This window comes from Pelophylax lessonae, assembly GCF_965119305.1.
Source record: "Pelophylax lessonae genome assembly, chromosome: 7".
Classification (NCBI taxonomy): Eukaryota; Metazoa; Chordata; class Amphibia; order Anura; family Ranidae; genus Pelophylax; species Pelophylax lessonae.
Window position 1 is genome coordinate 65,341,234 of NC_138774.1, and position 14,582 is coordinate 65,355,815.

At 42.5% G+C, this 14,582-nt stretch overlaps 1 protein-coding gene across 1 annotated transcript in view; it reads right to left on the reverse strand.

The window, feature by feature from the left end:
* Positions 1–14,582, reverse strand: part of LOC309560463 (uncharacterized protein) — a gene marked incomplete at its 3' end in the record, with an annotated part of 164,790 nt that overhangs the window by 54,154 nt on the left and 96,054 nt on the right. Inside the window, exon 19 of the mRNA XM_082264096.1 lies at positions 8,107–8,269. Within this exon, the coding sequence (XP_082120222.1) occupies positions 8,107–8,269 (163 nt within the window). The remainder of the gene's footprint in view (positions 1–8,106; positions 8,270–14,582) is intronic.

Sequence of the window (14,582 nt, forward strand, 5' to 3'; positions counted from 1 at the left end):
GAAAACACAATCTGAAGTCCATATAGGTATCTAAATGCTTGCCTAGTAACACAAGGAGGTCCTTTGCTGACCAGTCTTTAAAGTATATTGAAGGCTTAGTCAACCCAAACCTGCTGTTGACAGATGAAGGTGGGTGACCAATAATTGCACCATAAAAGGTACACACGTTGCTTAATAGCTCTAGGAGTGGTGTTTTCCTATGAAGTTCTAGGACTGCCAGCCCCTCAGAACTCTCTGATTAAATGTTATTGTTTCTGGAACATACCTTTTGTTGCAAGCTGTCAGCAGAAGTATTGGGCATGTAGGTTGTGTTCCCAGTATGTAAGGTTTAGAGCAGATCTAAACGCAAACTAACTACTAAAATCTCATGAAATGCGTAACATGTTAATGTAATTTTAAAAGTTGAAGGTCCTTTTTCAGGAAACTCTTGTCATGGGGTGACAACTTCCTTCTAAACTGTGCTTCTGGGTTGTCACCCTGCCACATGCAGCCGTGTTGGAGACTACAAGTGGCATTTCCAACACATTGCACAAGCTTGGTGCACAGTTGTCATTAACAGTAAGTTGGTTCACAAAAATTATGTGCAGTTGAAATTGGTGCATGTACACAGGCCATGGCTGAAAGGACTTGGAAGGTTGAAAAAAATGATGAAAATGGTATTTTATAAAAATAATACCAATAATCCCCCCACAGTGTAGACCTCCCTACAGGCCTGGAGGATGCTGGGGACTGCACAGGAGAAGCTGGCCGGGGAAGCACCGCACCTAACAACTTCACTACCGCTGCGATTTCTTGAATTCTCCAAGTTTGCTCCCTCTGGTGTAACAGACTTGACTCAATTCTACTCAGAGGGTACTCTCAGATCCCCGGCTGAGTTGATCCAACACTTTAACTTGCCATCCTCGCTTTTTTTCACTATTCTTTGTATTCATCACTTCCTTGTAAAACACCCCCTGAAACCACTCCACGTACCCTCCAAAGCTTAGCACTTTTATACCTCTGATAGTCGAACCATCAAAGGCATCTCACTGTTCTATGATTCCCTTTTGCTTGACACAACCCCCCTAAATCTACACCTATGCTCAGATGGAAGCTTGATCTCCACCGTACCTTTACCCCCGGACAATGGTCCATTGCTTCCCGCTCTACTTACCATTGTTTGACCCACTGGGAAATGATGCTAAAGATTACCAACAGGTGGTACTATACCCCCTACCGACTAGCAAAACTCTTCCTATCCCAATCTACACAGTGTTGGTGGGAGTGTGGTCACACAGGTACACTTGCCCATATTCTTTGGGACTGCCCATCCCTCACCGGTTTCTGGACCCAAGTTTTCCAGTGCATTTTCTCCTGCACTGGCATCCTAGCCCCGCCTAAAAAGGAACTGGCGTTACTGAACCTGGGCATTGAAACATACCCTATAGTGTATAGACTGGTGGTCCTCCATATTGCTTCCAGAACACTGATACTATGCAAATGGAGAACCCTGGAGACCCCAAACTTGTCTGAAGTAGTCAATATTGTCAATACTAACTACCACTTAGAAAAGTCTTTAGTGTTCAACTCACTTTCCTTCCACAAATTCCACAGATCCTGGCAACACTGGATATACCTCCACTGACTTTAATCTTACTGTAGCAGATGTATAGTTTACCATATCTTCGTCTCCTGGTGGGGTGGTCCTACTACCCACGATGCGTAATGTTCCCCTTTAGGGCGTCGGGGGAGTAGTCGCCCCTCTACCCTATCGACTACTAGCCTTGTTGTTTTCTTCTGCTCCATCACACTTGCACACTGGGTTAATTTCTCTCTCTGCCTATTCCTCCTGTGATCAGTGGTAGTGGTCTCTCATGCCAACGTCGCTATGTCATTATTATGTCAACGTTATTGTTACTACTCTGTACTTTTCAATTGGATGGATATCTGTATGGGTCCTTTCACACGGCCGCTCCGTGTGTCTGCAAATCATCCCATCCGTTTGCGGATGATTTGCGGACATAATGTAAGTGAATGGCACTGCGGATGTCAGCGGAATACCATCCGCTGACATCCGATTTTCCTCCTTTCAGTTCTGTTCCGTTTTTACGAATGGAACAGAACCCTATTTTTTCTTCCGTGTAAAAAACGGAAAGGAAGGAAAATCGGATGTCAGCGGTGTCATCCGCTGACATCCGCAGTGCCATATACTTACATTATGTCCGCATATCATCCGCAAACGGATGGGATGATATGCGGGCACACGGAGCGGATGACAGAAATGTCATCCGCTCCGTGGAAAAAAAAAAAAAAAAGTCCCGCAGCGGACAAAAACAGCGGAGCGGCCTTGTGAAAGGAGCCTTAAGCCCCGTACACACGTACCGATGGTCGGCTTACAAATGTTCCTCTTTTCTCCCCGGGATGTCGGTGTCTGCTGAAAAGTGCAAAGACAGCACAAGGACAGCACAAGAATTTTGTCCGCCGACTGCAGAAGTGATGTCATGTAATGGTTAACTTTCCCTGTGTTTTCTATTTTCTGAGCATGCCCAGTCTTGCAAATCTGCGGTCTGTCGGCCGAATTGTGTACTGACAGGCGAACAATCGTCCGTTCTGGTGTCGGCATACAAATATTTTCATGTTTGCAAGAAAGACTTTTGTCCGCGGATTGTGCGCAGACATCTGTCGGAGGCACCATACTAACACGCGTACAATCGGCAGATCCTTCGTCCACCGACGTTTGTATGCCGACGATCGGTACGTGTGTACGGGCCTTTACTGTTCTTGTTTTCCTTTCTGTCGCTTACACTGCAAACTTTCTTGTATTTTACTTATTCTACTGTATTGTTGAAACGGTTTGTTCTGCAGTATATACCCAATAAAAAATATTATTAAAAAAATAAAAAATAAAAAAATAATACCAATAAAAAAAAAAATGACAGTTGTTTATGCTGCACAGTGCTTTAGCAATCTAAATGTCATCTAGATAGGGTTTAGATATAATTTAATTTCCTGTTTGATATCATTGTACCAGTTTAACCTCATTTGAACACACCTCTGTTTTGGTAAAACATATGAACATTATAGGAGTTTTCTAATTACAACCTTGACTAATTATTAATACTGGCGATTTTGAGATTATTCTAGTACATAGTTAGTCACATTCTAACATCTTTAACATTAATAAACACACCCAGCTTAATGTGACTAATTACTGCTGGCTATGCCATGAATTGGATAAATAAGTCATATGAAATAAAATATATTTAGAAGTGAAGACCTATCCTTTATTTGTGCACATAGTTATAGACAGGACCTAAGTTGGATACCTTTATTGGGAGTAACCACTCACACAAATTGTATAATGCACAGCAACCTTTATATGAGTCCTTACAAATGTGCTCAACAAACAAGTCAAACAGTCTTTGGTACAGAAATATAAATATATGCACAGCAATGCAGAACTTTAGAATAGAGAGGATAGCTTTAACTAGCAGGGGTAGCGTTTTTTCCAGAAAATGAATGTAGGACACATAATGACTTTATATCGGCTCTATGCCTCTGTTATGGCCACTGGAGTATCATAAATGACCAAGGAGCATGCCTTTAGCTGTGTCTATTCAACAGGAAATTTCCCTCTGCTTTGCACTGTCCCTCACAAGCGGGTTCCTGTCCCTGACCATAGGCTCCCCAGATGCATGGCAAAATGACCTGGGTTCCTTAAAGTGTTACTAAACCCAGCAACCAGCATTCACTATATCTGGTCTCCCACAGTACACAGGACATGGAAATTCAATAGTTTTAGTTAAAGAGGTTGTTACATAGTTACATAGTTTGTGAGGTTGAAAAAAGACATCAGTCCATCCAGTTCAACCTATGATGTGTGTGTGTGTTTGCTGTTAACCATACATTGTATACCCCTGTATGTTGTGGTCTTTAAGGTGCCCATCTAATAGTTTTTTGAAACTATCAATGCTCCTTGCTGATACGACTGCTTGTGGAAGAGAATTCCACATCCCCACTGCTCTGACAGTAAAGAACCCCTTATGTATTTTTTGCTTAAAGAGGAAGTAAACCCTCCTCAGGAAGTTGCACCTATAGGTAAGCCTATGTTAAGGCTTACCTATAGGTACTGTAAATATCTCCTAAACATGTACCGTTTAGGAGATATTTACATTTGATGCAGCCAGTGACGTCACTGGCGCATGCGCTCTGAAGGAACGGCAGATCGTGCCGTTCCTTCAGAGCCCTGTGCCGTGACCGTCGGCTCCCGCGCGCGTGCGCGGGAGTGACGTCACCGCGGCTCCGGCCAATCAGATGGCCGGATGCCGCGATCCCGGAAGACGGGCGACTGTACATGTCGCCCGTCATAGAGGTAAGAGAGCGGCGCGGCGAGGGCTCGTTCTAAGGTAAGTATTTGATAATGAGCTAGTATGCGATGCATACTAGCTCATTATGTCTTTATCTTTCAGGATGTAAAGAAAAGAAAAAAAAAATTATCGGTTTACAACCTCTTTAAACCGTTTTTCCTCAAGTTTTAGTGAGTGGCCACGTGTCTTATTGTATTCCCTTTCTCTGAAAAGTTTGTTCTTTATGCTAGTGTCGCCAGTACAGTATTTGTATATTGTTATCATATCCTCCCCTCAATCGTCTCTTCTCCAGAGAGAATAAGTTCAGTGCTTGTAATCTTTCCTCATAGCTGATGTCCTCCATTCCCCTAATTATTTTTGTTGCCCTTCTCTGGACTCTCTCCAGTTCTAGAACACCCTTCCTGAGGACCGGTGCCCAGAACTGGACAGCATACTCCAGATGTGGCCGGACCAGAGTCTTGTAGAGAGGGAGAATAATCTCTTTATTTCTGGAGTGAATCCCCTTTTTTATACATCCCAGTATTCTGTTTGCTTTGCTTGCAGCGGCTTGGCATTGCATGCCACTGCCAAGCCTGTTGTCTACCAGTACCCCCAGGTCCTTTTCCATCCTAGACACACCCAGAGGTTTCCCATTATTTCGCATTATTTTACATTTTTCAACCTCATCTGCCATGTAGTTGCCCACCCCATTATTTTGTTTAGATCCTCTTGTAAGGTTTCCACATCCTGCATAGAAGATATTGGCATGCTTAGTTTAGTATCGTCCGCAAATACTGAGATTGTACTAGATATCCCCTCCTCTAGATCATTTATGAATAAGTTAAACAGGATTGAAAACCCGTAACATTTTTTTTTTGCAACCTGTAAGACAAACACACCGCATACTAGCTCATTATGAAATACTTACCTTAGAACGAGCCCCCGCCGTGCCGCCCACTTACCTGTATGACGGGCAACATGTTCAGTCGCCCGTCTTCCAGGATCGCGGCATCCAGCCATCTGATTGGCCGGAGCCGCGGTGACGTCACTCCTGCGCACGCGCACGGGAGCCAATGGTCACGGTACGGGGCTCTGAAGGAATGGCACCAGCGCCCGTTCCTTCAGAGTGCATGCGCCAGTGACGTCACTGGCTGCATGTAAGGTAAACATCTCCTAAACGGTACATGTTTAGGAGATATTTACAGTACCTATAGGTAAGCCTTATCATAGGCTTACCTATAGGTACAAGTTACAGAGGAGGGTTTACTTCCTCTTTAATATAAACTGGTAAATACCTTTTATCATTAGCAGTATAAAGCAGTCTTGAGACTTCTAACAGTGCCCTGTTAAAAGCTTGTAAGAGGAGTTTTCATTCTGCACTGACTGTCCTATCAGAATGTAGGACCCCTGACCCTCTGTCTGTACAATGCTGATTGGACCTGTGCTGATCACATGCATCCTCCCAAGGAAAAAAAAATTCTCTAGCAATACACACCAAACTGAGCATGTGCAGCCTGTCCCATGGCTCTGTGTTATCAGGAAATATATTGGGAACTGTGGAAGCAGGAGAGGATCAGGGGAGACAGGATCAAAAAGTATTTTTACACAATGCAGAGGATTAACCCCTTAAGTTCCATAGTGAGTATAACTGCAAATACAGACTGATTTTACTGTTGTGGGTTTAGTAACACTTTCATTAAAAAGGTTCTCTCATCCAAAATGGCTGCTGAAGTCTTTTGAAAGTTCAGTGTCCAATTAGACCACTTCTTCTATTGAGGCACTGTATGGAACCCCTAAGCACTCATTTCCCTTACGAGTCTCCCCTTCCCATGCAATAATGACACAGAGCCACCTACAGTCAGAAAGGCTAACTGCACCATCATACCCTCTGCACACCTCTATTGCAAAATATTACCCCAACACACCTTTTGCACTCATCTCCTACACTTAGTTGCAGCTTATTTCAGCTTAAGACTTGCTAAGACATTTATTTAGCTTTGCTTGTTATTTTCTTAACTTTTCCTATTTTGCTTGGCTACATAAAGTGAAGGGGGAGCAGATAGAAATAGCCTCATATATCACCTAAGCACTTCTTGCTGCAAAATGTTTAAGATAAACTGAGCTTTACAGTATATATATATATATATATATATATATATATATATATATATATATATATATATATATATATATATATATAAACACAATATTGCTGCGCTAAAGATGAAAAATATAACTAATAATCAATAATAACATAACAAAGGGAAGCAGCCACACTAATCTGGAATATAACAGATCAAAACAGAAATAGAACAATAGCTGTGGCGCTAAACCCTATAAAATTGTCCCAAATAAATGAGTGAGAAGCAGTCCTTAGGAATGTATCCCCGCACTGAAGACAGGTGAAACAACCTCAGGGTCGAAGAACCACCACCAGAAAGCACTCCAATATCACCACTGCTTACCAACTGTAGTTGACCCCCATGACAGAGATCACATAAGCCCAGAAAACAGGTTTTGGAACAGGAAGCTCCCACTCTCTGATCCCGGACAGGCAAACTCAATGGATGGTAAGATATGGAATGAAAAGAAGGCTGGAACACTCACATAGCGCAGACTGCTTTAAAATGTATTCCCACTTGTAAAAATCACACTTACAGAGTGTAAAGGATAATCTCGCATCTTTGATCAGTGTATAAGAACCTCCCCACGGTGTTCCTCGGCGTCCCTCACATCGACAACCCAAAAGATGGCCGCCACGTCTCCTCCACGCCACAGCACGCGTCACCAAGAGCGCCACCCTAAATATATATATACATATATATATATATATATACAGTATATATATATTTTTTTTTTTTTATACCCCCCCAGTACCTGTTTCTTTTATTAGGCTTCATGTACACTGAAGCTCCCAAACTTAAGTTAAGGAGCTTTTGGGGGGTTTATTTTGCCAAAGCTCCTAAAACTCAACTCCTTAAAAGCCTATATGTCTATGTACACATAGGCTTTTAGGATTGTTTAGATGCTGCTGTGCTGAAAATAATTAATTTATGCAGTACATTTTTCAGTGCAGTGCAGTGCAGTGGTGTGCATTGCCCTCATATGGAACGAGGCTTTTGTGCCTTGTCTTGCATTAAAACCATACAAAATTCACTAGAATTTATCTGTGGAACATAAAACAAGCTTTAAATTAGACATTAGAAAGGGTGTTGGAGTGGGGCTGAAGTGGGATGGATCAATAGGAGTGGGGGGGGGACTGGAGTGGGAAAACATTTTAGGTCTGTGCAGGGAATGATTTGGAATGTATCGTGTTGAATACACCTAGAGAGGCCTTTGTGGCTGTATGTATGTGAGGGAGGTTATGGGTTCGTGTGGAGAAATAGACAAACAAGTACAGCAGGAGATAGAAAGGATCTGAATTTGGAAAGCTGTGTGGAGGGGTGAGGGAGGGGACAACTCAGTGTAGGAAAAAATGAGGAAGGGAGGATGCTGAAGGGTGCATGAGGTGAATTGGTGGTGGCTTTGTGTGTTGGTTTTGGCACTCAAAAACTGGGTAATGATTTACAATTACTGTCATATTTTTGTGTGCTCAAATCATTCTTTTTTTCTTCTTTTGAGAACTTTTGGAGAAAAATAAATTTTACCACCACAATTGCCTAGTGTTTATAAGTTCTGAACAAAGAACAATTTAATACAATTTTATTCATTTTAATTCTAGTGTTCTAGCTAAGGAACATCAAGTTATGCCTTTTTTTTTTTTCAGCGAGGACTAAGACACATTTTGTAGGGCCGTGGTATATTTCCCAATCCACTGCTTTCCGGAGTGATATCAATGTCCTTTAGGTCCACTAGAGGCTTTGGAGTGAAGTTCTGGAGGATGGTTGTAAAGAAAATGAATAACTCCATTTGGGCCAGGCCTTCTCCAAGGCAGATCCGCTTTCCTAGAGAAATGTGCAAAAATCATTGTGAACAAAAGCTTGCAAAGTCCCCCCTGCCCTACCCTTCCCTACCCCCCCTCCTCCCCCTCCTCCCCCCTCCTGCCCCCCATCTGGAGCACTCCTGCTACCCGTCTCCAGTGATAACTACTACCAAAAGAACCAAATTGTCTAACAATATTTTTCTCTGTTACACATACACTGTATATGTTATACACTGTACACTGTATACACTGTATATACACTGCCACCAGCTCAGGTTTGGGTCAACATCATGGTCAACCAAAACCCTCAGCTTATCCCTGTTAATGAGTTATTGACTTGGAACAAGAAGAAGCCTGAATTCCTGTCCTATATAATTTTTCAAAGGACTTTCTTTTCTAAAAAAACAAGCAAGGGTTGGGTTGAAAAAACTTTTTGAAAAGTAGGTCCGGAATGGCAGCTTTCATATTTCTGACCACATAGTGTTCCCTTTAAAGTAAAAGTCAAACCAAAACATTTTTAGTTTTTACGGAGTGGGGAAGATTTAGGCATTAGGTGGGCATCTGTTTCCCATCTATTAGCAGCATGTCCTTCCTTTTGTGAAGAAACTTAGACACTCAGGTTGAGCAGTGTTATTTAGTGTTAGGTTCTGCAAGTTACACAGGATGCCTTGTTGTTGGCCTTGCAGCTTCCGCATGCATTTGCAAATGTGTGCTAACTAAACTCCTGTTTTTAACCTATATTGTTAGACAGGTTTATTTGGTTTGTTAGCAGACTGGTGGGTAAGTATTTCAAACTAGGGACCGGCTGTTTTTCACACACCTTCATTTATCCCCCTTGCTTTTCAACTGATTAGGTGGGATATTTACCACGGTCTGCTTTCCCACTGAGGACATTTTTTATTTTTTTTATTTTTTTTTTAATTGAAATTTTGCATTAATATTAACCCTTTTTTTCATACAGTCTTCAATTACATGTCTCTCTACTCCTAAATAATTCTACCACAGTCTACATTCTTGATTACAGAATTCTTGAAACATCTCCTCCTCCATAAACCCCCAGCCAACTTGGGAAAAGAAAAAAAAAGGAAAATAGAAAATTATATCTCTCCCATTGAGGACATTTCTCCTTGTTTCCTGTCCCTGGTGGCTCCAATATCTAGATCAGGGAGTGAGAAGAAATCTCCTCAGTGGGATCAAAGACAGCAAAAGCATTCAGAGAGAGGTTTTATCCCTTCCCTGCTTCTATCTAATACTAAAGAGAATGATTTGCCTCAACTTTCCTTATCTGCAAAGCCCACCAGTCTCCTGAAGCACATATTTCTGATGGACACCTGTAAATTGTACCGAACATTTGCTTCTTTGCATCATTTTACTGAATTGTAGCTACTTCTGTGATGGAGAGAGTCCAATACATATATGATTTACAGATTAAAGAGATATAGATAGTAGTAGGTAATCATGACTAGGATAGTTCAGAGCCCACCTGTTTAACCATATTACCTGGATCAGTACCCAACACCACCCCCTTTAAATGACAACACTAACTCAGCATTGGGATTAAATGGCCGGTTCGGCCTTTTATTAAAACCATAAATAACAGAAAACATAAAACAGTCAAACCAATCCAGATCAAATAATGGTTGCAGATCGTTGACGATACCACCTCCCACAACTTTGAAGTCTGTGATACCATTAAGTTAGGTTCTGTCCCCAGTCACCAAAACACCGCCTCATAGACTATCCTAACTGACCACAGACCCCTACGACCTTACACTACTACACAATAGGTCTAGACTGAACCAAACTAACCATAGGACTCCATATCTGAGAAGGGTCCCACCATTTTATCGTTCAACACCATGTATGTGGACCCTCGTCAAGGACCCCAACTGCCAAGATCCAACCTCCTTAGCAGAACAACAGAAAAACTGCATCACCAGGGCGGGACGTTTCTCCTATGATCTCCACTCTGCAAGTGAAGCCCCTTCACTCCTCCCCTCCAACTACTCTCTCTCCTGCTCCTTCCCATGACCTTGTCTGCTCTGCCAATAAGGTAAGTGTCCTGACCTCTCATATCCCAACAACTAATTTAACCCCCTACTACCTGGTTTTCCTTCCACCCTGTCATGTATGCCCTATGCTTATAATTTCCTTCAAGCTCCGGGCATGTCTCATTCAACTGGACTTGTTCTGTAAGGTTGAAGATGTTTGATGGCTTATCCAGCTAACTTCTTTGGTTTAATTGAGTGTCAGAAAAAAAAAAAAATAAAGGATTAACACTTGTATAGCTTTTCTAACACCAAGGATGGGATAACATAACTAGAGCCTGAAGTGGCGGACAACAAGTCCACAGCGACATTACATACCAGCAGTGAGAAGGGGGGGGGGGGGCACAGGAGCACACTGGCCAGCACTCCTTTAGCTAATACACACATACAGGTGCATCTCAAAAATTTGAATGTCATCGAAAAGTAAATTTTTTTTCAGTAATTCAATTCAAAAAGTGAAACTCATATATTTTATATAGCTGCGTTACACACAGACTGATATATTTCAAGCATTTATTTCTTTTAATTTTGATGATTATGGCTTCCAGCTAGTAAAACCCAAATATCAATATCTCAGAAAATTTGAATATTACATAAGACCAATAAAAAAAAAAAAAAGGATTTTTAATACAGAAAAGTTGGCTTGCTGAAAAGTATGTTCATGTACAGCAGGGGTAATGAATTAAAATTCAAGGAGGTCCGGTCGCTAAAATTTTCTTTGGGCCGAGGTCCGGATCTGAAGTCTGTGCTATGACTCAGAAAGATGGGCAAAACAAAACGTGTTCATCAGCGTTGTTCTTAACATAAAATATGCCCATTTGAGTGCCCCTTAACATAAAATGTGTCCGAGAGCGTGACCCTTAGCATAAAATTTGCCCATCAGCGTGACCCTTAACATAAAATAAGGGGCACGCTGATGGGCACATTTTGTGTTAGGGGGCACTCTGATGGGCACATTTTATGTTAGGGGGCACGCTGATGGGCACATTTTATGTTAGGGGGCACTCTGATGGGCACATTTTGTTAGGGGGCACGCTGATGGGCAAAACAAAACGTGTAAATCAGCGTTGCTCTTAACATAAAATATGCCTATTAGAGTGCCCCTTAACATAAAAAATGCCCATCAGTGTGCCCCATAGCATAAATATGTCCATCAGAGTGTACCACAGCATAAATATGCACATCAGCATGCCCCTTAACATAAAATATGCCCATCAGTGTGTACTACAGCATAAATATGCACATCAGCATGCCCCTTAACATAAAATATGCCCATCAGCATGACCCTTAACATAAAATAAGGGGCAAGCTGATGGGCACATTTTATGTTAGGGGCACTCTGATGGGCAGAACAAAATGTGCCCACCAGCGTGACCCTTAACATAAAATATGCCCATCAGCGTGCCCCTTAGCATAACATTTGCCCATCAGCGTGACCCTTAACATAAAATAAGGGGCACGCTGATGGGCATATTTTATGTTAAGGGTCATGCTGATGGGCACATTTTATGTTAGGGGGCACCCTGATGGGCATATTTTATGATGGTGGGATCGCTGATGGGCAAAAGAAAACGTGTAAATCAGCGTTGCTCTTAACATAAAATATGCCCATTAGAGTTCCCCATAGCATAAATATGTCCATCAGAGTGCCCCTTAACATAAAATATGCCCATCAGTGTGTACCACAGCATAAATATGCACATCAGAGTGCCCCTTAACATAAAATATTCCCATCAGCGTGACCATTAACATAAAATAAGGTGCACTCTGATGGGCACATTTTATGTTAGGGGGCATTCTGATGGGCAAAACAAAAGCTGTAAATCAGCGTTGCGCTCAACATAAAATATGCCCATTAGCGTGCCCCTTAACATAAAATATGCCCATTAACGTGCCCCTTAACATAAAATATGCCCATCAGCTTGTCCCTTAGCATAAAATATGGGGCACATTTTATGTCAAGGGAGTACTCTGATGGGCATATTTTGTTTCTTTTATGGGGCACTCTAATGAGCACAACAAAATATGCCACTTGTCTGCACACTTGTTAAAGCTTGAGAGGTTTTTTTTTAAATGCAGATATTCCCCTCTAAAAATGTGCTCCACATACCTGGAGCCAGGAGCTGTCCAAAAGCCGCGAACAGGGGGGCGGGGCGTGCACATAGTGTCACACCCTAGCTCGCTGCCCTGCTTAGAGGAAGCCGCAGTCAGGAGCAGGGGGCGGGACGCGCGAGTGACGTCACGCCCCTACTCGCGGCCCGACAGGACACCGCAATGTCTATCAGTCAGGAGCAGGGGGCAGGGCGCGCGCGTGACGTCACGCCCCTACTCGCGGCTCGCGGCCTGACAGGACACCGGCTGCAAGTGAGCCGGGAGCCGCAGTGAGGAGGGGGCAGAATACAGGTGGCGGTCCGGGCGGAAGCATCGCGCGGGCCGCCAATGGACCGCGGGCCGCCATTTAGTGACCGCTGATGTACAGTATAGTATGCACTCAATACTTGGTCGGGGCTCCTTTTGCATTAAAATAGTGCATCAATGCGGCGCGGCATGGAGGCGATCAACCTGTGGCACTGCTGAGGTGTTATGGAAGCCCAGTTTGCTTTGATAGCCGCCTTCAGCTTGTCTGCATTGTTGGGTCTGGTGTCTCTCATCTTCCTCTTGACAATACCCCACAGATTCTCCATGGGGTTTAGGTCAGGCGAGTTTGCTGGCCAATCAAGCACAGTGATACATGATCATTAAACCAGGTATTGGTACTTTTGGCAGTGTGGGCGGTGCCAAGTCCTGCTGGAAAATGAAATCAGCATCTCCATAAAGCTGGTTAGCAGAGGGAAGCATGAAGTGCTCTAGAACTTCCTGCTGGAGGGCTGAGCTGAGTTTGGACTTGATAAAATATGGCTCCCCAAATCATCACAGACTGTGGAAATGTTTCCATTTTATTTGGAAATCAAGGTCCCAGAGTCTGGCGGGAGAGTGGAGAGGCACAGAATCCAAGTTGCATTGGGTCTGGTGTGAAGTTTCCACAGTCAGTGATGATTTGAGGAGTCATGTCATCTGCTGGTTTTGGTCCACTGTGTTTTATCAAGTCCAAAGTCAGTGCAGCCCTCTACCAAGTATTAAGTACATGCTACACTGTGCATTGACATACTTTTCAGTAAGCCAACATTTCGGTATTAAAAATCCTTTTTTTATTGGTCTTATGTAATATTCTAATTTTCTGAGATACTGAATTCTGGGTTTTCACTAGCTGTAAGCCATAATTATCAAAATTATAAGAAAGAAATTCTTGAAATATATCACTCCGTGTGTAACACATCTATAAAAAATATTTGAGTTTTTACTTTTTTTGATGGATTTACTGAAATAAATTACCTTTTGATGGTATTCAAATTTTCTGAGATGCATCTGTATATGCATTTTGTGAGCCTCCTGAACACCACCCCACATTCCCTTTTTAATGTGTTGTAATGTGTTTTTCTTCTGTCGCACAATGGCGATACTCTAATTGGATTAAGTAAGGTTATCCCTGGGAAGGCATCAGTGTTTGGGGGGAAAACCTTGTACTTTTCCTTCCTAGTGATCAGCATAAAACCAGGTAATGCTGTGGTCTACAATTTGAAAGAGCCAATGTTGATATTGATGAGCAAAACCACACTGAAGATAAACTTTAGAATCTGTCCTTTAGCTCTATCTCCTTGTTCCTCTGTACAACTTCCCTGTGTACATTTTTATTCACTTACTTTGAAAAAAATAAAAAAATAAAAAAATAAAAAGACCAATGACATGACAATGCACTTCCACAAATTCCAGTAATCTTCAGCAGCCATTAGGAGGCACCTCCACATTGCCAGTGCTTGACAAGTGAAAGTCAGCCCTGCACAAAGTGAAAACTACAATGGTTCCTTACTTCACTAGTCATTCTGCTCAAGATGAAAGAGCAGCGGTGACTGGTATTTTAAGCAGAAACAGAGGGATTGGTTCAGTATAATAAGTACATTTAAGATTGTGTTTTTCAAGAAAGACAATATTGAATAACGGGCAGCATAAAGTCAGGAACCCAAAGAGAAGGCTGTTGTAGTTGTAGACAGGTGTAGTCTACATTCTCCACTGCAAGTGGCTCTCTAACTTAGTGGCATTACAGGGGGAGAGGAAGTCAGGAGGAACATGGTTCCTCTTTGGTTTCCTGGGTCACTGGAACTACTTGGTTGGATGCTGCTACCCCATGTCACTCTGGCAGCCATCTTGGGTTAGGTGCACATTTCATGTGTGGGTAGTGTATGGACATGT